Raw genomic sequence first — 23,319 nt, forward strand, 5'->3', positions numbered from 1 at the left:
TTCACCTTATACACTATGATATGAGGGTTAAAGGAGTTAAACTATAGGGGCAGGTTCCATTGGCTAGCTTGTGTTCTGTTTTGAGTACAATTTAAAAGGTGATCAAGTAACAGTTTAAGATGATTAAAGATTTATTATGTCAATAGAGAAAAATATTTTTACAATGCAGGGAACATGTGACCTTAAAATTAGAACTAGACCATTCAGGGCTGATGGCAGTAAGTATATCTACATGAAGATGGTAGTAGGAATCTGGAGTTTTTCTCAAATTTTGTTGGGGCTGTGATTAAATTGAAACTTTTCAGACTTAAGTTGATGAATATCAGTGAGTTTTGAGAAGATTTGTAGCTCAGGTTGAGGTTCTGGATGTAGGTTTGCGCGCTGAGCTGGAAGGTTCATTTCCAGACGTTTTGTCACCCTACTAGGTAACATCGTCAGTGGGGTAAAAACAATGACTGCAGATGCTGGAAACCAGATTCTGGATCAGTGGTGCTGGAAGAGCACAGCAATTCAGGCAGCATCCAGATTTTGCCTGTCCTCGGATGCTGCCTGAATTGCTGTGCTCTTCCAGCACCACTGAGATTTTGCCTGTCCTCGGATGCTGCCTGAATTGCTGTGCTCTTCCAGCACCACTGATCCAGAACATCATCAGTGGACCTCAGGCAAAGCACTGCTGATAATTCCTGCTTTCTATTTATATGTTTGGGTTTCTTTGGGTTGGTGATGTCATTTCCTGTGGTGAAGTCACTCCCCGTTCTTTTTCTCAGGGGTGGTAGATGGGGTCTAACTCGATGTGTTTGTTGAATATTTTTGGATAAGATATTGAAAGATACAGAACAAAAGCAAATGAATCAAGTAGTAGGTGGACTTCTATTATTTGAGTATCTCCAAGCTGAAAGTAAATTGACTCTTCACAGTGCCCTGAGCATCTAGGAGTGGGGAATAAACACTATCCTCGGTGTCAACGCCCACATACCATGAACAAAAAAAGTCAAACGTCCCACTTTTTACACGAAGCTTATGCTAAGGAATTTAATCGTAAAGGAGGAAGGATGTATGTTCTTCTCCCCAGTCTCTTGGCTATTTTCATTTGATCTCAGAGGTGAGCAGGATTCAAGACATCTGGATAGGTTGGCAGCTGCAGTAGATGGTACAGCATCTTTCTCTGCTCTCACAGAATCATTGAATTGTTCCGGTCATTTGCCCATTGTGTCTGCTTTGGCTCCAAAAGCATTTTAACTTCATACCAAATTTCCTGCCTTTCCCCATTACCCTATACATTGTCTTGATTTAAATAAGAATCCAATGCCCTCCTGAATGTCTCATTTGAACCTGCCTCCAGGCAGTGCATTCCATTCCGTAACTACTGCTGACTGAGAAAGATCTTTCTCACCTCACACTTGCTTCTTTTGCAAAAACACTTTAAAATTGTGCTCTCTGGTTTTTGATCTGTTTATGAGCAGCAACAATTTCTCCGTTCCACCATATCCAGACCGTGAGTTTGAAAACTTCAATCAAATTTTCTCTTAGCCTTTGCCATTCCAAGGAAAACAGTGTCAGTTTCCCTAATCATTCCATATAACTGAAGTTAAAAATCACACAATACCAGGTTATAGTCCAACAGGTTTAATTTGAAGCACTAGCTTTCAGAGCACTGCTCCTTCATCAGGTGGTTGTGGAGGACACAATTGTAAGACACAGAATTTATAGCAAAAGTTTACAGTGTGATGTAACTGAAATTCCACGCACAGTGGTTGGTGTTTGCATGCTGATCGTGCCATTGATTTCAAGTTTCAGAGGTTGCTGCTATATGTGTGGCTCAGAGGCCCACACAGCCATCAGAAAATTAGAGAGAACTCTGCACCCAGGCCTCTGTTCCTGCCCACTCTTTAGAACATTGCCCTTTAGTTTATACCGTTCTTTGTAGCTGTGTATTACCTCCCACGTCTTTTACCCTTTGCAGCAATCCACCAAAGACCCGTTTCTCATGGCTTATGCTACAATATCACTGTGGGCCTAGGCAAGCGGAAAGAACCAAAGTAAGTACATGCCAATGCTCTTAGCATTATTCCACATCACACTTTTAGCCAACTAAACTAACTAGCCACTTAAAATGAAGTTGATGTGGATATCAGCCAGGATTTAATTGTGGGGCAGAACAGGCTCCGTGGGCTGAATGGTCTTGTCTGAATGTGACTTGTTCAGAAACGCCCCATTACAGTTGTTCAAGTTCCTGCTTACACCACATGATCTTGTGCAAAACTCCTCAACCGACCAATGACCTGTTGTAAAGACTGCATTTTTTTGGAAACACAAAATGGGCATAATAGAGGTTTAGACACTGCAGTGCGACAGGGAATACACCTTTGTTTTTAACAACTCAAAGATTAATAGTGAAACTTTGTGGTTTTCACTTATTGCTTAGACAAGGTCATTTATGTAACTGTTTGAGAAGCTGGATTTGATATTTTTGTGAGAAAGACTGGCATCAGATGCTCCTGGTTTAATGATAAAACTGCCACGTAACAATTTTTGGAGTTGAAAAACAGTTTGTCACAGAACTGAGAGAGGGAAGTTGCACTCAGACCTCCAAAGAGCTTGCAAGTCAGACTAGTTTCTCCCTATCGCTCTCAGTCTGATACCCTCTGGAAATGAAAAAGAAACCAAAACACTTCAAAAAGAACAACTTCCAACTCAAACAAAGACCTAGGTCTGACTGAATGGCTACCAATTTAAGAATCTTCTGCAGTTGAGGACCAATGTGATATCATCCGAAAATAGAATAATTGTGAAAAGGTCATCTCACATTGCCAAGTTCCCACATTCGTGTGGTTTGGATTCTTGATGCACAGAATTTTGACTTTGTTTTCTATCCATGATATTTCTGCAGAACTGTCTGTCTTTTTTGTCCTATTTATGAATGAATATGTGTGAATTTGGATTTAAAGGAGATACACTTTAAGTCTGAAAAATAGTAATCCATGATCCATTTCACCACTTGTTAAAGGATAAGCTTTTTTCTCATAAGTAGGTTTTATTTTTCTGTTTATCAATGAAACCTGGTTGTGAATGTCTTTTATCTTAAATAGTGACTAAACTCAGGCAAATTAACCACCTTAGGGACTCAGTTGGTCATTTATACTTCTGTGATGGTCTGTGGACTAGTGTGGTTGATTAGTATCACTCTCTTGCCAAGATGTCATTGTGATGTGAAAGTGTTGCGAGTTACAATTCAACCAGGATTTTTAATTTACACCATTTTAAAGAAAATCAAGAAATTCTCATTAAAAGATTATTTGGTTTTTGTTTCTATAGGAGAGTGTAGAAGATGGAGAATCATGGGGAAATTGAAGAGGTGACAGCTCATCCTCAAAACCTCTACACCATTTTGCTGCTGGTTCTGGTGTTCTTTGTGATGGGGCTAATGGGCGTCCTGCTATGCCACATCTTGAAGGAGAAGGGCTATCACTGCCGGACATCACGGGAGATGGACGCAGAACAAGAGGACACTGTTCCACCAGATGGTCCGTACAGTTTAGTAGGGCAATTTTTTTTTAGATTAGATTACATTACAGTGTGGAAACAGGCCCAGCGGCCCAACAAGTCCACGCCGACCCGCCGAAGCGCAACCCACCCATACCCCTACATTTATCCCTTACCTAACACGACGGGCACCTTAGTATGGCCAATTCACCTGACCTGCACATCTTTGAACTGTGGGAGGAAACCGGAGCACCCGGAGGAAACCCATGCAGACACGGGGAGAACGTGCAAACTCCACAGTCAGTCACCTGAGGCAGGAATTGAACCCGGGTCTCTGGCGCTGTGAGGCAGCAGTGCTAACCACTGGGCCACTGGAAAGAAAGAAGTTTCTTTCTTCTTTTTTTCTGAAGAGGCTGATTTGCAGATGGGAACCAAAGCATATCAGTGCAGAACAAAAACAGAAATTGCTGGGGAAGCTCAACAGGTCTCGCAGAATCTGTGCAGGGAAAGCAGAGCCAACGTTTCAGGTCCAGTGACCATTCATCGAAGCATTCTGTTTTTGTTTTGGATTTCCAGCATCTGCAGTTCTTGGTTTTATTTTAGTGATATCAATGTAGATGTTGTTTCTGTGCTTGGTTAGGTTTTCCATGCATGCAAGTGTATGAAGTCCAAACCTTTCTCCCCCCAAGGTTAAATGTCAGCATCTGTTGTCCATCATAAAAACATGAAAGATAGGAGTAGTAGTAGGCTATTCAACCCCTCGAGCCTGCTCCACCTTTCAATATGATCATGGCTGATCATTGAGCACAATACCCCAATTCCACCCTCCCCACTTATTCTTTGATCCCTAACAAGAGCTCTATCTACCTCTTCCTTGAAAACACAATGTTTTGGCCTCAACCACTTTCTGTGGTAATGAATTCCACAGACTCCCCACCCTCTGAGTGAAGACATTTCTGCTCGTCTCAATCCTAAAAGCTTTATTGCTTTTATCCTTAAACTAGCTAGGATTCTGGGTAATCCAAGATGGAGGACGGGAAAAATTTCTGGCTGGAAGAGCCGCTCCTTTTTTTGAGGTATTTTAGGTGTTGGAGGTGATTTCCTCAAATTCCAGGAGCAGCAACCACTGATTTATATGCTGTTGCATTGTTTTAGAACTTTGGAAAAAAAAGTCAAAACAACAGCAGTTTAAAAGGAGAAGAACAGACAAAGGAAGCACATGGTGAGGACAGTGCAGGAGAGAGAGAGAGAGAGAGAGAACAAAAACCTGCACAGTTACCGCCTTTGCTGTTTTTGAATTCGTGTATCGCTGGACATCGGAGTGCATCTGGGGAAATTAACAAACAGTGAAATTCACAACTAATCTTGGAGGAACTGTTGGGCGAAGTTCACAGCACAGAATCAGATAAGTAAATTGTTGCTTTAAGTCTGTCCAAGAGAAAGGCTGCAGTAGTGGGTCCAGTGGATTCTTTCTTGATTATATGTTTTTGGAGGTAAGTCTCTTAAAATATAAGCCATAGCTATTAATTTAACCAGGGGCAGTGTTTGTAGAGGAATAAGACGATGTTATTTTCTGGGTCTGTAGATTGTGAAGGAGCAAAAATGGCCTTTACAATGATATGTATTTCTTGCCAGATGTGGGAGTTTAAAGAGAGTTTAAGGGTTACTGCGGATTATATCTGCCATAAATGCTGTTGGATGCCAATCTTATCAGATCGAGTGGATCGGTTGGAGAGACAAATAGAAGCGATGAGGAATTTGCAATAGCTACAGTATGTGATGGATGGCAGTTATAGGAAGGGGGGAAAGTCTCAGATACAGTCACATAGATGGGTTAACTCCAGGAAGGGTAAGAGAGGTAGGCAGCTTGAACAGGAGTCTTTTGTGGATATACCCATTTCAAACAAGTATGCTGTTTTGGAAGATGTCGGGGCTGATGGATTCTCAGGGGAACGTAGCACAAACAGCCAAGTTTCTGGTATTAAGACTGGCTCTAATGCAACGAGGGGTACGTCGGCTTCCAAGAGATCAATTGTGTTGGGGATTCTGTAGTCAGAGGTACAGACAGACGTTTCTGTGGCCAGCAGAGAAAAAGCAGAATGGTGTGTTGTTTCCCTGGTGCCAGGAACAAGGATGTCTCAGAGAGGGTGCAGAATGTTCTCACGGGGGAGAGGGGTCAGCGGGAGGTCATTGTCCACATTGGAACCAATGACATTGGAAGGGAAAAGGTTGAGACTCTGAAGGGAGATTACAGAGAGTTAGGCAGAAATTTAAAAAGGAGGTCATCAAGGGTAGTAATATCTGGATTACTCCCAGTGCTATGAGCTAGTGAGGCCAGGAATAGGAGGATAGAGCAGATGAATGCATGGCTGAGGAGCTGGTGTATGGGAGAAGGATTCACATTTTTGGACCATTGGAATCTCTTTTGGGGTAGAAATGACCTGTACAAGAAGGACAGATTGCACCTAAATTGGAAGGGGACTAATATACTGGCAGGGAAATTTGCTAGAACTGCTTGGGAGGATTTAAACTAGTAAGGTGGGGGGGTGGGTGGGACCCAGGGAGATAGTGAGGAAAGAGATCAATCTGAGATGGGTACAGGTGGATAGGATAGTGAAGAAGGCATTTGGTATGCTTTCCTTTATTGGTCAGAGTATTGAGTACAGAAGTTGGGAGGTCATGTTGTGGCTGTACAGGACATTCGTTAGGCCACTGTTGGAATATTGCATGCAATTCTGGTCTCCTTCCTATTGGAAAGATGTTGTGAAACTTGAAAGGGTTCAGAAAAGATTTACAAGGATGTTGCCAGGGTTGGAGGATCTGAGCTACAGGGAGAGGCTGAACAGGCTGGGGCTGTTTTCCCTGGAGCGTCAGAGGCTGAGGGGTGACCTTATAGAGGTTTACAAAATTATGAGGGGCATGGATAGGATAAATAGGCAAGGTCTTTTGCCTGGGGTCGGGGAGTCCAGAACTAGAGGGCATAGGTTTAGGGTGAGAGGGGAAAGATATAAAAGAGATCTAAGGGGCAACGCTTTCATGCAGAGGGTGGTATGTGTATGGAATGAGCTGCCAGAGGATGTGGTGGAGCCTGGTACAACTCCAACATTTAAGAGGCATTTGGATGGGTGTATGAATAGGAAGGGTTTGGAGGGATATGGGCTGGGTGCAGGCAGGTGGGACTAGATTGGGTTGGGATATCTGGTCGGCATGGACGGGTTGGACCGAAGGGTCTGTTTCCATGCTGTACATCTCTGTGACTCTATGACTCTAAGACCCCTGATTGTTCATTATTCGCTCTGTTACTGGGATGATGGTACATTACAAGTTGCGGATATGGACAGACCTCACAATGAAGGGGACACTGTCTTTAACACATCACTGCCCTTGGTACGCTCACTGCAGTAACATTTTTACCAATTGTTAGACAATCAGTCACAGCTCAGTGGTTGACTCACTGCCTTCGGAGTCTGAGGAGTACGTTTCAAGGTTTGACACACAGACACTAGCACATAATTTAGACTGGAACTCCTGGTGCCATAACTGAGGAAATTTAACTGTAGTAGGAGCTGATCTGTTGAAGGGGCAATTCTGACGGGGTATTGCATTGTTGGAGGACAGAACTAAATGACAATGGGCGACACGGTGGCACAGTGGTTAGCACTGCTGCCTCATAGGTTCAATTCCCACCTCAGGCGACTGTCTGTGTTGGAGTTTGCACATTCTCCCCGTGTCTGCATGGGTTTCCTCCGGGTGCTCCGGTTTCCTGCAGGTCAGGTAAATTGGCCGTGCTAAACTGCCCGTAGTGTTAGGTGAAGGGGTAGATGTAGGGGAATGGGTCTGGGTGGGTTGCTCTTCGGTGGGTCGGTGTGGACGTTTTGGGCAGAAGGGCCTGTTTCCACACTGTAAGTATTCTAATCTAATCTAATCTAATCAATGCACTGTCAGAGGGGCAGTACTATGGGAGTACTGCACTGTCAGAGGGGCAGTAGTAAGGGAGTACTGCACTGTCAGAGGGCCAGTACTGAGGGAGTGCTGCGCTGTCAGAGGGTCAGTACTGAGGGAGTGCTGCGCAGTCAGAGGGTCAGTACTGAGGGAGTGCTGCGCAGTCAGAGGGTCAGTACTGAGGGAGTGCTGTGCTGCCAGAGGGTCAGTACTGAGGGAGAGCTGCACTGTCAGAGGGTCAGTACTGAGGGAGCGCTGCACTGTCAGAGGGTCAGTACTGAGGGAGCGCTGCACTGTCAGAGGGTCAGTACTGAGGGAGCGCTGCACTGTCAGAGGGGCAGTACTGAGGGAGTGCTGCACTGTAAGAGGGGCAGTATTGAGGGAATGCTGCACTGTCAGAGGGTCAGTACTGAGGGAATACTGCACTGTCAAAGGGTCCGTACTGAGGGAGCGCTGCACTGTCAGAGGGTCAGTACTGAGGGAGTGCTGCACTGTAAGAGGGTCAGTACTGAGGGAGTGCTGCACTGTCAGAGGGTCAGTACTGAGGGAATGCTGCACTGTCAGAGGGTCAGTACTGAGGGAGCGCTGCACTGTCAGAGGGTCAGTACTGAGGGAGCGCTGCACTGTCAGAGGGTCAGTACTGAGGGATAGCTGCACTGTCAGAGGGTCAGTACTGAGGGAGTGCTGCACTGTCAGAGGGTCAGTACTGAGACTGTGCTGCACAGTCAGAGGGTCAGTACTGAGGGAATGCTGCTCTGTCAGAGGGTCAGTACTGAGGGAGAGCTGCACTGTCAGGGGGTCAGTACTGAGGGGGCGCAGCAGTGTCAAAGGGTCAGTACTGAGGGAGTGCTGCACTGTCAGAGGGGCAGTATTGAGGGAATACTGCACTGTCAAAGGGTCAGTACTGAGGGAGTGCTGCACTGTCAGCGGGTCAGTACTGAGGGAGTGCTGCACTGTCAGAGGGTCAGTACTGAGGGAGTGCTGCACTGTCAGAGGGTCAGTACTGAGGGAATGCTGCACTGTCAAAGGGTCCGTACTGAGGGAGCGCTGCACTGTCAGAGGGTCAGTACTGAGGGAGCGCTGCACTGTAAGAGGGTCAGTACTGAGGGATAGCTGCACTGTCAGAGGGTCAGTACTGAGGGAGTGCTGCACTGTCAGAGGGTCAGTACTGAGACTGTGCTGCACAGTCAGAGGGTCAGTACTGAGGGAATGCTGCTCTGTCAGAGGGTCAGTACTGAGGGAGAGCTGCACTGTCAGGGGGTCAGTACTGAGGAAATGCTGCACTGTCAGAGGGTCAGTACTGAGGGGGCGCAGCAGTGTCAAAGGGTCAGTACTGAGGGAGTGCTGCACTGTCAGAGGGGCAGTATTGAGGAAATGCTGCACTGTCAGAGGGTCAGTGCTGGTGGAGTGCTGCACTGTCAGAGGGTCAGTACTGAGGGAGCGCTGCACTGTCAGAGGGTCAGTACTGAGGGAGTGCTGCACTGTCAGAGGGGCAGTATTGAGGGAATGCTGCACTGTCAGAGGGTCAGTACTGAGGGAATACTGCACTGTCAAAGGGTCAGTACTGAGGGAGTGCTGCACTGTCAGAGGGGCAGTACTGAGGGAGTCCTGCACTGTCAGAGGGTCAGTACTGAGGGAATGCTGCACTGTCAAAGAGTCCGTACTGAGGGAGCGCTGCACTGTCAGAGGGTCAGTACTGAGGGAGTGCTGCACTGTCAGAGGGTCAGTACTGAGGGAGTGCTGCACTGTCAGAGGGGCAGTACTGAGGGAGTCCTGCACTGTCAGAGGGTCAGTACTGAGGGAATGCTGCACTGTCAAAGAGTCCGTACTGAGGGAGCGCTGCACTGTCAGAGGGTCAGTGCTGAGGGAGCGCTGCACTGTAAGAGGGTCAGTACTGAGGGATAGCTGCACTGTCAGAGGGTCAGTACTGAGGGAGTGCTGCACAGTCAGAGGGTCAGTACTGAGGGAATGCTGCTCTGTCAGAGGGTCAGTACTGAGGGAGAGCTGCACTGTCAGGGGGTCAGTACTGAGGGAGTGCTGCACTGTAAGAGGGTCAGTACTGAGGGAGTGCTGCACTGTCAGAGGGTCAGTACTGAGGGAGCGCTGCAGTGTCAAAGGGTCAGTACTGAGGGAGTGCTGCACTGTCAGAGGGGCAGTATTGAGGAAATGCTGCACTGTCAGAGGGTCAGTGCTGGGGGAGTGCTGCACTGTCAGAGGGTCAGTACTGAGACTGTGCTGCACAGTGAGAGGGTCAGTACTGAGGGAATGCTGCACTGTCAGAGGGGCAGTACTGAGGGAGTGCTGCACTGTCAGAGGGTCAGTACTGATGGAATGCTGCACGGTCAAAGGGTCAGTACTGAGGGAGTGCTGCACTGTCAGAGGGGCAGTATTGAGGGAATGCTGCACTGTCAGAGGGTCAGTGCTGAGGGAGTGCTGCACTGTCAGAGGGTCAGTACTGAGGGAATGCTGCACTGTCAGTGGGTCAGTACTGAGGGAATACTGCACTGTCAAAGGGTCCGTACTGAGGGAGCGCTGCACTGTCAGAGGGTCAGTACTGAGGGAGTGCTGCACTGTCAGAGGGGCAGTATTGAGGGAGTGCTGCACTGTCAGAGGATCGGTACTGAGGGAGTGCTGCACTGTCAGAGGGGCAGTACTGAGGGAGTGCTGCACTGTCAGAGGGTCAGTACTGAGGGAATGCTGCACTGTCAGAGGGTCAGTGCTGAGGGAGTGCTGCACTGTCAGAGGATCGGTACTGAGGGAGTGCTGCACTGTCAGAGGGGCAGTACTGAGGGAGTGCTGCACTGTCAGAGGGTCAGTGCTGAGGGAGTGCTGCACTGTCAGAGGGTCAGTGCTGAGGGAGTGCTGCACTGTCAAAGGGTCAGTACTGAGGGAGTGCTGCACTGTCAGAGGGGCAGTATTGAGGGAATGCTGCACTGTCAGAGGGTCAGTGCTGAGGGAGTGCTGCACTGTCAGAGGGTCAGTACTGAGGGAGTGCTGTATTTACTGCATTATAACATTGTTTACATTTCATTGTCTGTTAAGCATTTGGAATGTCCTGAAAAACACTGTAGAAATGCAAATCTTTAATTTCTCAAACACTTAATCAAGTCATCACCTTGTTTGCAGATGTTCAGGAAACTAGCAAATCGAACCAGGATACCGTTGGACAGATTGTGCAATGCATAATTGAAAATGAAGGTAAGCATCTTTGAAGGAACAGAGAGTCGGGTCCTGCCCACATATTCTCAATAGAACACATACAATGAACCATGACCCTCTCTGGAGCTGACTGACAGAACACTGTTTTTGAACAGAATAAATCTTGCCCTGTATTGTCAGCAAATACTCCCATAGTAGGTATAGCATGTGTTACATACAGAGTAATGATCCTTCTAACTAAGAACAAAGAACAAAGAAAATTTACAGCCCAGGAACACGCCCTTCAGCCCTCCAAGCCTCTGCCGATCCAAATCCAGTGTCTAAAACTATCACTTAATTCCTAAAGATTTGCATCCCGCTGCTCCCCACCTACTCATGCATTTGTCCATACGCACGTTAAATGAATCTACCGTGCCTGCCTCTACTACCTCTGCTGGCAATGCGTTCCAGGCACCTACCACCCTCTGGGTAAAGTACTTTCCACGTGTATCCCCCTTAAACTTCTCATCTCTCATGTTGAATCCGTTACGTCTCGATAATGAATCCCTCACCCTGGGAAAAATCTTATCTCTATCCACCCTGTATGTGCCCTTCAAGATTTTGTAGACCTCAGTCAGGTCCCCCTCAATCTCCTTTTTTCTATTGAAAACAATCCTAACCTACTTAACCTCTCTTCATAGCTAGCACCTTCCATACCAGACAACATCCTCGTAAACCTTTTCTGCACCCTCTCCAAAGCATCCACATCCTTTTGGTAATGTGGCAACCAGATCTGTACATAGTATTCTAAATGCAGTCGAACTAAAGTCTTGTACAACTTTAACATGACCTGCCAGCTGTTATACTCAATACCCCGTCCAATGAAGGCAAGCATACCATATGCCTTCTTGACCACTCTATCCACCTGCGCAGCAACCTTCAGGGTACAATGGACCTGCACTCCCAGGTCTTCCTGCTCAGCAAATTTTCCCAAGGCTCTTCCGTTACAGTATAATTCACTCTAGAATTATACCTCACATCTGCCACTTCTTCGCCCAACTCTCCAATCTATCTATATTCTCCTGTATTCTTTGACAGTCCCCTATGCTTTCTGCTACTCCACCAATCTTTGTGTCATCTGCAAACTTAATGATCAGACCATCAATGCCCCCTTCCAGATCATTTATGTGAACTGAAAATGCTTGAGAAAAAAACTCAGCAGTTCAAGCAGTATTGTGGAGAGAGAATCAGAGTTAACATTTTTAGCTCAATATGAGTCTTCTTCAGCACTGCTCCCCTTACTATGTCCCCATGAAACACTCTCAGGTCAGATATAGCACAGGTTAGATACAGAGTAAAACTCCCTCTATACTGTCCTCAAACACTCCCAGGGCAGGCCTAGCACAGCTTAGAAATAGAGTGATGCTCTCTTCACACTGTCCCATCAAACTTACCCAGGACAGATGTAGTTTGAGGTTACATGGGGAGTAAAGCTTTCACTATACTGCTGCATCGAATACTCCCCTGGCACATAAAGCATGTACTAGATATCGAATAAAGCTCCTTCTAAACTGACCTATCGAGCATTCGCAGGGCAGGTTCAGAACGGGGTTAGGTACAAAGTAGAGCTCCTTCTGCAATGCTGCTCTACAGAGGATGTGAACTTTGATGTGGCAATGGGGCACTATCCAAATCTACAAATGAGTTACATTTCTGGACTGATAATCCAGAGGATTGAATCCCTGGGACAGTTTGAGAATTTGAATTCAGTTTTTAAAAGTCTGGAAATGAAAAGCTCATCTCTGTAAAAGTGACCATGGAGCTGTCATATAGTCACAAAGTCCAACAGGTTTGCTAATGTCCTTTTAGGAAAATCTGCTGTCCTTACCTGCAGTGGAGCTACATGTGACTTTGTCCCACACCAACGTGATTGGCTCTTAACTGCCCTCTGAAATGGCCAAGCAAATCCCTCACTTATACCAAACTCAGGGATGCTCAATAAATTCTATATTTGTAATTTTATAAACCAAAGGCCAAAATTTGGGATCATTTACAAACCATTTTAATCTGTGATGGCGATAAATGGGTCTGTATTGGATCAAACCATGTATGTCCAATTTGGATTCTGCCAGGGTCACTCAGCTCCTGACCTCATTACAGCTTTGGTTCAAACATGGACAATGGAGCTGAATTCCAGAGGGCAGGTAAAAATGACTGATCTTGACATCAAGGCCACGCGCGACCGAGTGTGGCAAAAAGGATCATTAGTGAAACTGGAGTCAATGGGAATCAGGTGGTAGAATCTACAATGGTTAGAGACGTACCTGGAACAGAGCGAGATTGATGTAGTTGTTGGAGGTCAGTTATCTCAGCTGTAGAACATCTCTGTAGGAGTTCCTCAGGGTAGTATCCTAAGCCCAACCATCTTCAGTGGCTTCATCAATGACCATTCCCCCATCATAAGGTCAGAAGTGGGAATGTTCATCGATGACTGCACTATGTTTAGCACCATTCATCAGTCCTCAGATTCTGAAGCAATCCATATCCAAATGCAACAAGACCTGAACAATATCCAGACTTGGGCTGAAAAGTGGCAAGCTACATTCATGCCACACAAATGTCAAGCAATGACCATTTTCAATAAGAGACAAACTAACCATCTCTATCGACATAGAGGAGATAGTGAGGTCTGGAGATGCTGGCAATCAGATTGAGACTGTGTTGCTGGAAAAGCACAGCAGGTCAGGCAGCATCTGAGGAGCAGGAGAATTGATGTTTTGGGCCAGAGCCCTTCATCAGGAATGAGGCTGGGAGCCTCGGGGGTGGAGAGGTAAATGGGAGGGGGGTGCGGCTGGGGAGAAGGTAGCTGAGAGTGCAATAGGTGGATGGAGATGGGGGTAATGGTGATAGGTAGGAGAGGAGGGTGGAGCGGATAGATGGGAAGGAAGATTGACAGGTAGGACAGGTCATGAGGACAGTGCTGAGCTGGAAGGTTGGAACTGGGGTAAGGTGGGGGAGGGGAAATGAGGAAACTGGTGAAGTCCACATTGATGCCCTGGGGTTGAAGGATCCCGAGGCGGAAGATAAGGCTTTCTTCCTCCAGGCGTCGGGTGGTGAAGGAGCAGCGATGGAGGAGGTCCAGGACCTGCATGTCCTCGGCAGAGTGTGAGGGGGAGTTGAAATGTTTGGCCACGGGGTGGTGGGGTTGATTGGTGCGGGTGTCACGGAGACTGGACGCCTTCTCGCAGAGCACTTTAGGGAACATCTCCGGGACACCCGCACCAATCAACCCCACCACCCCGTGGCCGAACATTTTAACTCCCCCTCCCACTCTGCCAAGGATATGCAGGTCCTGGGCCTCCTCCATCGCCACTCCCACACCACCCAACATCTGGAGGAAGAATGCCTTATCTTCCACCTCAGGACTCTTCAACCCCAGGCCATCAATGTAGACTTCACCAGTTTCCTCATTTCCCCTCCCCCCACCTTACCCAGTTCCAACCTTCCAGCTCAGCACCGCCCTCATGACCTGTCCCACCTGTCAATCTTCCTTCCCACCTATGCACTCCACCTCCTCTCCAACTTATCATCATTACCCCCACCTCCATCCACTATTGCACTCTCAGCTATCTTTTCCCCAGCCCCACCCCCCTCCCATTTATCTATCAACATCTGGGGGCTATCATTGACCAGAATCTCGACTGGACTAGCCATATAGATACAGTGGCGACATCAGCACGTCAGAGATTAGGAACCCTGCAGCAAATAACTCAGCTCCTGACCCTCCAAAACCTGTCCCCCTTCTACAAGGCCCAAGTCAGAAGTGTGATGGAATACTCCCCATTTGACTGAATGAAAGCAGCTCCACTAACACTCAAGAAGCTTTACATCACCCAGGACAAAGCAGCCCACTTGATTGGCATCACATCCAGTAACATCTGCTCTCTCCACCACCAACTCCCAGTAGCAGCAGTGTTTACTATCTACAAGATGCACGGCAAAAATTCACCAGAGATCCTTAGATAGCACCTTCCAAGCCTACAACCACTTTTACGTAGAAGGGCAATAGCGACAGATACACATACAAGTTCCCCTCCAAGCCACTCACCATCCGGACACCATTCATTCAGTGTCTTTGGTCCAAAATCCTGAAATTTGCTTCCTGGCAGCATTGTGGCCTGATTATAGTCGTTCAAGAAGGTAGTTCCACACCATCTTCTCAAGGGCAACCAGGGATAGGCAATATGCTGGTCAGCCAGTGTGCCCACATCCCACAAGTGAATACAAAACAAAAGAAAAATTATAGTGCCCTCGATTGGTATATAACTTGTGAAAGTGATGATGAGCAAGCATTCTGGTTGAATCTTTCCTTAAGTTTAATTCACAGGATGTGGTTGTTGTTGACATGTTCAACACTTTTTTCCCACCCCCAGTTGCCTTTTGAGAAGGTTCATGTGAGACACCATCTTAAACTCCTGCATTCTGTGTGATAAAGGTGCTCCCACAGTATTGTTAGCATGGAATTTACAGAATTTTAACCCAGTGATGGTGAATGAGCAGCTGACATTTGTACAAGTGAGGGATGTGTCAGTGCCCTGAAAGGGGATCATTGAAGGGATACTGTTCCCAAGCACCTGCTGTCCTTGTTCCTCTGGGTGGTGGAGGTGTAAATTTGGAAGTCCTTTAAATCCAAATTGATATGATCCCAGCCAATGTTATTGATGGATGAGTCATATCCCAGTGTGAAATCTGCTTAATAGATGATACTTCATTTTATTTAACATGGTCGTCATTCACTGAATCACAAGGCTGCAGAGTTTCTTTAACAGTAAAGCAGAAGTTTATTATGCAATAGAGAATAAATAAAATAAACCAAGATATCAAAATATGGAACACAGTTTGAAATATCTTGAGACACAGCAAAGTTTCATCTATTCCTCAAACTATCATTTTACAGCATTTCATATCTAGAGAAATTAACGTACCAAATCAAATCTTTATATCTGACTGAACTGCTTCTCCCTAATTAAGACCATTAGATCATAAGAAATACAAACAGAAGCAAGCCGTTCATCCCCTTGGGCATGCTATGCTATTCAGTAGGATCATGGCTGATCTGACGTTCCTCATGTCCACTTTCCTGCCCTTTCCCTGTAACCCTTGATTCCTCTGATTAAGAATTCAGCTATTTCAGCCTTAAATAAAAAAGGACTCAGTCCCCACTGTTCTCTGTGGCAAGAAGTTCCAAAGACTCACAACCCTTTGAGAGAAGAAATTCCTCCTCTTCTCAGACTTAAATTGGCGCCCCTTAATTCTGAGACTGTACCGTCTGGTCCGAGACACTCCTGTGAGGGGAAACATCCTCTCAGCATTGACCCTGCCAAGCCCCTTAAGAATCTTCTTTGTTTCAATGAGATCAACTCTCATTCTTCCAAAGTCCAGTGAGTAGAATCCTGACCTATTTAGCCATTGCTCATGACAGAATCTTTCCATACCGGGGATCATCTTAGTGATCCTTCTCTGAACTGATTCCAATGAATGGACTCACAAACTCTTAACATTCACGTATACCTGTGTTTTTGTGTTTGCCGCTGTTTACCTATTATTTACCTATCTATGCTACTTAACTCTGTGATCTGCCTGAATTGCTCGCATGACAAAGCTTTTCATTGTGACAATAAATTCATTTCAATTCAATTCAATATCTTGCCTTAAATAAAGGGACTGAAACAGCTCACAGGACTCCAAGTGTGGTCTCATCAGCACCTTGTACAGTTGCAGTAACACTTCCCTACTGTTGTACTCCAACTCTTTTGAAATAATGACCATAAAGTCATGGAGTTATATAGCATGAAAACAGACCCTTCGGTCCAACCTGGTCATGCCACCAGATATCCTAAACTGATCTGGTCTCATTTGCCAGCATTTTGCCCATATCCCTCTAAACCCTTTCTATTCATGAACCCATCCAGATTCCTCTTAAATGTTATAATTGTACCAGCCTCCACCATTTCCTCTGGCAGCTGGTTCCATACACGCACTACCCTCTGCGTGAGAAAATTGCCTCTCAAGTCTGATTTAAATCTTTCCCTATCACCTTAAATCTATGCCCTCTAAATTTGGACTGCCCTACCCTGGGGAAAAGACTCACCCCTCAGCCTTTGACAAGGTAAAAACAATGACTGCAGATGCTGGAAACCAGATTCTGGATTAGTGGTGCTGGAAGAGCACAGCAATTCAGGCAGCATCCAAGGAGCTTCGAAATCGACGTTTCGGGCAAAAGCCCGATTCCTGATGAAGGGCTTTTGCCTGAAACATTGATTTTGAAGCTCCTTGGATGCTGCCTGAACTGCTGTGCTCTTCCAGCACCACTAATCCAGAACCTCAGCCTTTGACAGTCCAAGCAAAGACACCCCAGACTGTTCAACCTCTCCCTTTGGATCCGACCCTCCAATCTTGGCAACATTGTTGTAAACCTTTTCTGAACCCTTTCAAGTTTAACAACGTATTTTCTATAGCAGGGAGCAGTATTCTAAAAGTCGCCTAATCTATGTCTTGTACAGCCACATAATGACTTCCCACATCCTATCCTTGATGCACTGACCAATGAAGGCAAGCAAACCAAACACCTTCTTCACCACCTGTAACTCCATTTTCAAGGAGCTATGCAACTGAACCCTGAGGTCCCTTTGCTTAGCAACACACCCCAGGGCCCTACTGTAAGACCTGCCCTGGTTTGCCTTCTCAAAATGCAACACCTCATACTTATCTAATTTTAAACTCCATCTGCCACTCCTCGGCCCATTGTTCCATCTGATCAAGGTCCCACAGTACTCTGAGATCACCTCCTTCGCTGTCCACTGCACACCAATTTTAGAGTCATTTGCAAACTTACATCCAAATCATTTATATAAATGACAAAAGTAGTGGACCCAGCACCAATCCTTGCAGTACACCATTGGTCACAAGCCTCCAGTCCAAAAAACCACCGTCTACTACCTCTGTCTCCTACCTTGAAGCCAATTTTATATTTAACTGGCTAGCTCCCCCTGGATTCCATGTGATCTCACCTTGCTAAACAGTCTACCATGTAGAACCTTGTCGAACTCTATGCTGAAATCCGTATCACCAATGTCTACCACTCTGCCTTCATCAGTCTTCTTAGTGACTTATTCAAAAAACTCTATTACGTTAGTGAGACACAATTTCGCACAAAGCCATATTGACTCTCCTTAATCATTCCTCGCCTTTCCAAATACATGTAAATCCTGTCCCTCAGAATCCCCCCCCAACAACTTACCCACTACTGAGGACAGGCTCACCGGTCTGTAGTTCCCTGGCTTTTTCTTACAGTCTTTCTTAAATAATGGTACCACATTAGCCAACCTCCAGGCTTCCAACACCTCACTTGTGGCTATTGATGATACAAATATCACTTCCAGCAATCACCTCCCTAACTTCTCAAATAGTTCTTGGATACACCTGATCACATTCCATTAGCTCCATTAGTTCTATCCTGTGAAATGTGAAGTCTTTTTACATGAATACTCATGATACTGACAGATTACACTTTCTTAGTTTTAATAATCTGTCAATTTCTCAATAAATGCTCCTGGTCAGGAAGTTGCAGAAGTTAAATCGGGATAACCAAGCTTTCCCTGAACTGTCCTATACTCCTTTCTAGCAGAGAAACTATATTTGCTCACTCACTCAACTTGTCCAAATCACACTGAAGCATCTCTGCATCCTCTTTACAGTTCCCTCTTCAGCCTAGTTGTGTGTCATCTGCAAATTTAGAGATATTACAATGAAATTTTCTATCTAAATCATAAAATAGCAGAGGTCTAAGTACTGATCCTGGTAGTACCATAATACCACTGGCTGCTAATTGGAAAAATACTCACTGATTTCTATCACTTGTTTCTGGTCTGCCAACCAGTTCTCTATCCATGTCAGCTCACCACCCTCAATGTCATGCATTTTAATTTGACATACTGATCTTTTATGTAGGATCTTATCAAAAGCCTTCTGAAAGTCCAATTAACCCACATCCACTGGCTCCCTCTTATCAACTCTACTAGTTACAGCCTTGAAAATTCCAGTGGGTTTGTCAAGTGTGACTTGCCCTTTGTAAATCCATGCTGACTCTGCCCAATCCTGTCACTGTTTTCCAAGTGTTCTGTTGTTAAATCATTTCTAATGAACTGTAGTGTTATTGCCACTTCTGGTGTCAGGTATAAAATAGGTATAAAATCCCCGGTTTCACCCTACCACCTGTTTTAAATGGAGGTTAGATTAGCTACCCTCCAATCCATAGCAATTGTTCCAGAGTATCTAAGAATCTTGAAGGGTGACAATCAATACATCTACTGTTTCTAGGATACTTCATTAACTGCTCTGGGATATATTTTATCGGGCCCTGGGGATTTATCAGCCTTTAACCCAATCAATTTCCCAACACCACTTCCCACTAAGATTGATTTCCGTCAGTTCCCTGTATTCCCCAATATTTTTTGGGATATTATTTTTGTCCTCCTTTTTGAAGACTGACCCAAAGTATGTATTTAATTGGTCTGCTATCTTGTTCCCTGTTTCTGGCTGTAAGGGACCTACAATTTATCTTCACTAATCTTTTATCTCTTTACGTATCTATGGAAGCTTTTACAATCAGTTTGTATGTTTCCCACAAGCTTATTTGCATACTCTATTTTCTTCTCTTATTCAATCTCTTTATGCTCCTTTGCTGTTGTCCTTCTTGTTCACCCCCCCCCCCCCCCCCCCCCCACCTCCACCTTCAAAAGGGCATATACTCCAGGGAATTCAGAACAAGATTAATCTTCTGCAACAGTTCCGTTCACCCAAATAGATCAGAGAAGAATTTCCCAAATGTCACCTTCCCTCCCCCCCCCCCCCCCCCAGATTTTTTATTCCTTCCCTTTGTCTCTACCAAGTGATTACATGGTTATGAACAGGATGGGCCGTGTGTATAATGTGATGGCCAATGTATCGTGATTGTGAGGGACAGGCTGAAAGGACAGGAGGAGGGTCTTGACCATTATTGCTTGTTTTGTTCTTATTTAGTCTTGGTGATATCTTCTGTCTTTGTGCTGTTGCCCAGCTAACGTGGAGGCGCTCAACGAGTTGCTAAGGGAACATGAACAGGTGAAACCTCCAGTACCCAGGTAAGAGGAAAGAGGATCTAAACGTGAGTTATCTCTCAAGCATTTTATTTATCATTCCCATCTCTGTCTCCAAAATGTGTTTATTCAGAGTATATGTGTGAAAACATAGTTCTATCCTGATGAATATATTCAATAAAAATACGGACAAGTAGCAGTGATGACCAAAAGCTTGGGAAAAGAGCATCTTAAAGCAGAGAGAGGTAGAGAAGGAAAGAGAGGGAATTCCAGAGCTTGGGATCAAGGTGGGTGAAGGCACAGCCAGCAATGTTAGAATGATGACTATTGGGAATGCTTAGGAGGCTAGAATGCAGAGGAAAAGCACAGAAATCTTGAAGGGTTATAGATTTGTTGGATTTTACTGGGATAGGGAAGAATAAGGCCAGGGTGAAACTGCAAACAAGGATCAGAACTTTAAAATTTAGGAGGTTCTGGACTGTGAACCAGCATAGGTGAGCAAGACTGAGAAAGCAGTGACTGAAATAGGTCTTGATCTGAGTTAGTCAGCAGAATTTTGGATGTGAATAATTTTCTGAAGTGTGATGGGGAAAATCCATTTTATTATTCATGAAAATAGATACAATAGCAGAAAAAAACCTCACTCAGGGAACTAGAACTTTGCTTCCATAATCACCAATAAGGAGTTCTTGATTTTTTTCTGCATTACCCAGATGGTGAGAGTCTGAATTTCCCTGTTTCAGCATCATGAACCTCACAGATGCGGCCATACTGGAGAGTCAGCGCCTTATGTTACACTCGCAAGGCTCCAAGAGGTAACTCATGCCTCAGAGCTCAATACTTGGCTGTCCAAAGTCAGAATGCATAACACTTAACATTTAGAATCGAGATAATTATGTTGGAGATAACAATTCCTAAAACGACACAAATTAAAATTACTAAGAATAAGTAAGGAAGTCAGGGCAAATTTTCACTCAAAGGAAAATCAACTTGAGTAATAGGTGAGTTGAGAAGAATGTTTAAATATTTATGGCAACTTGATGCCCTTGCTGTTGAGCTCAACAAAATAGCAGTATTAAGGAAGTACCAGAGTGCACTCAATTAAAACGAAGAACCACAGATGCTTAACATCCGAAACAGAAACAGAAGCAGAAATTGCACTAGAATTTACTGTTGGAAGGGTCATGCTAAGGTACAACAGCCCTGTTGAGAGGAAAGTTACTGATTGGATTGCTGTAATTTTGGAGGGCAGTACTGAGAGAGCACTGTATTGTCAGAGAGGCTGCATTGAGGGAGTACTGCATTGTCAGAGAGGTAGTACTGAAGGAGTACTGCATTGTCAGAGAGGCAGCACTGAGGGAGTACTGCATTGTCGGAGAGGCAGTACTGAGGGAGTACTGCACTGTCAGAGAGGTAGTACTGAGGGAGTGCTGCATTCTCAGAGAGGCAGTACTGAGGGAGTACTGCACTGTCAGAGAGGTAGTACTGAGGGAGTGCTGCATTGTCAGAGAGGCTGCATTGAGGGAGTGCTGCATTGTCAGAGAGGCAGTACTGAGGGAGTACTGCATTGTCAGAGAGGCAGTACTGAGGGAGTACTGCATTGTCAGAGAGGCTGCATTGAGGGAGTACTGCATTGTCAGAGAGGCAGTACCGAGGGAGTGCTGCATTGTCAGAGAGGCAGTACTAAGGGAGTGCTGCACTGTCAGAGAGGCAGTACTGAGGGAGTGCTGCATTGTCAGAGAGGCTGCACTGAGGGGGTGCTGCATTGTTAGAGAGGCAGTACTGAGGGGGTGCTGCATTGTCAGAGGGTCAGTACTGAGGGAGTACTGCATTGTCAGAGAGGCTGCACTGAGGGGGTGCTGCATTGTTAGAGAGGCAGTACTGAGGGGGTGCTGCATTGTCAGAGGGTCAGTACTGAGGGAGTACTGCATTGTCAGAGAGGCTGCACTGAGGGGGTGCTGCATTGTTAGAGAGGCAGTACTGAGGGGGTGCTGCATTGTCAGAGGGTCAGTACTGAGGGAGTACTGCATTGTCAGAGAGGCTGCACTGGGGGAGTGCTGCATTGTCAGAGGGTCAGTACTGAGGGGGTGCTGCATTGTCAGAGAGGCTGCACTGAGGGAGTGCTGCATTGTCAGAGAGGCTGCACTCAGGGAGTGCTGCATTGTCAGAGAGGCAGTACCGAGGGAGTACTGCATTGTCAGAGAGGCAGTACTGAGGGAGTACTGCATTGTCAGAGAGGCTGCATTGAGGGAGTACTGCATTGTCGGAGAGGCAGTACTGAGGGAGTACTGCACTGTCAGAGAGGTAGTACTGAGGGAGTACTGCACTGTCAGAGAGGCAGTACTGAGGGAGTACTGCATTGTCAGAGAGGCTGCATTGAGGGAGTGCTGCATTGTCAGAGAGGCAGTACTGAGGGAGTACTGCACTGTCAGAGAGGTAGTACTGAGGGAGTACTGCATTGTCAGAGAGGCAGTACTGAGGGAGTACTGCATTGTCAGAGAGGCTGCATTGAGGGAGTGCTGCATTGTCAGAGAGGCAGTACCGAGGGAGTACTGCACTGTCAGAGAGGTAGTACTGAGGGAGTGCTGCATTGTCAGAGAGGCAGTACTGAGGGAGTACTGCATTGTCAGAGAGGCAGTACTGAGGGAGTACTGCATTGTCAGAGAGGCTGCATTGAGGGAGTACTGCATTGTCGGAGAGGCAGTACTGAGGGGGTGCTGCATTGTTAGAGAGGCAGTACTGAGGGGGTGCTGCATTGTCAGAGGGTCAGTACTGAGGGAGTACTGCATTGTCAGAGGGTCAGTACTGAGGGGGTGCTGCATTGTCAGAGAGGCAGTACTGAGGGAGTGCTGCATTGTCAGAGAGGCTGCACTGAGGGGGTGCTGCATTGTTAGAGAGGCAGTACTGAGGGGGTGCTGCATTGTCAGAGGGTCAGTACTGAGGGAGTACTGCATTGTCAGAGAGGCTGCACTGGGGGAGTGCTGCATTGTCAGAGGGTCAGTACTGAGGGGGTGCTGCATTGTCAGAGAGGCTGCACTGAGGGGGTGCTGCATTGTCAGAGAGGCAGTACCGAGGGAGTGCTGCATTGTCAGAGAGGCAGTACCGTGGGAGTACTGCATTGTCAGAGAGGCAGTACTGAGGGAGTACTGCATTGTCAGAGAGGCTGCATTGAGGGAGTACTGCATTGTCGGAGAGGCAGTACTGAGGGAGTACTGCACTGTCAGAGAGGTAGTACTGAGGGAGTACTGCACTGTCAGAGAGGTAGTACTGAGGGAGTGCTGCATTGTCAGAGAGGCAGTACTGAGGGAGTACTGCATTGTCAGAGAGGTAGTACTGAGGGAGTACTGCATTGTCAGAGAGGCAGTACTGAGGCAGTACTGCATTGTCAGAGAGGCTGCATTGAGGGAGTACTGCATTGTCGGAGAGGCAGTACTGAGGGAGTACTGCACTGTCAGAGAGGTAGTACTGAGGGAGTGCTGCATTGTCAGAGAGGCAGTACTGAGGGAGTACTGCATTGTCAGAGAGGTAGTACTGAGGGAGTACTGCATTGTCAGAGAGACAGTACTGAGGGAGTACTGCATTGTCAGAGAGGCAGTACTGAGGGAGTGTTGCATTGTCA

The 23,319-nt window shown here is 46.2% G+C and overlaps 1 protein-coding gene across 1 annotated transcript in view; it reads left to right on the forward strand.

Annotated features, from left to right (window-relative positions):
• Positions 1 to 23,319, forward strand: part of LOC122556884 (RELT-like protein 2) — a 33,053-nt gene that overhangs the window by 2,038 nt on the left and 7,696 nt on the right. The window contains exons 2-5 of the mRNA XM_087995036.1: positions 1,964 to 2,039; positions 3,316 to 3,524; positions 10,552 to 10,623; positions 19,682 to 19,745. Of these exons, the coding sequence (XP_087851162.1) occupies positions 3,329 to 3,524; positions 10,552 to 10,623; positions 19,682 to 19,745 (332 nt within the window). The 5' untranslated portion in view covers positions 1,964 to 2,039; positions 3,316 to 3,328. The remainder of the gene's footprint in view (positions 1 to 1,963; positions 2,040 to 3,315; positions 3,525 to 10,551; positions 10,624 to 19,681; positions 19,746 to 23,319) is intronic.

This window comes from Chiloscyllium plagiosum, unplaced genomic scaffold, assembly GCF_037043375.1.
Source record: "Chiloscyllium plagiosum isolate Xiang-an unplaced genomic scaffold, Cpla_swu_hap1 HiC_scaffold_16, whole genome shotgun sequence".
NCBI lineage: Eukaryota > Metazoa > Chordata > Chondrichthyes > Orectolobiformes > Hemiscylliidae > Chiloscyllium > Chiloscyllium plagiosum.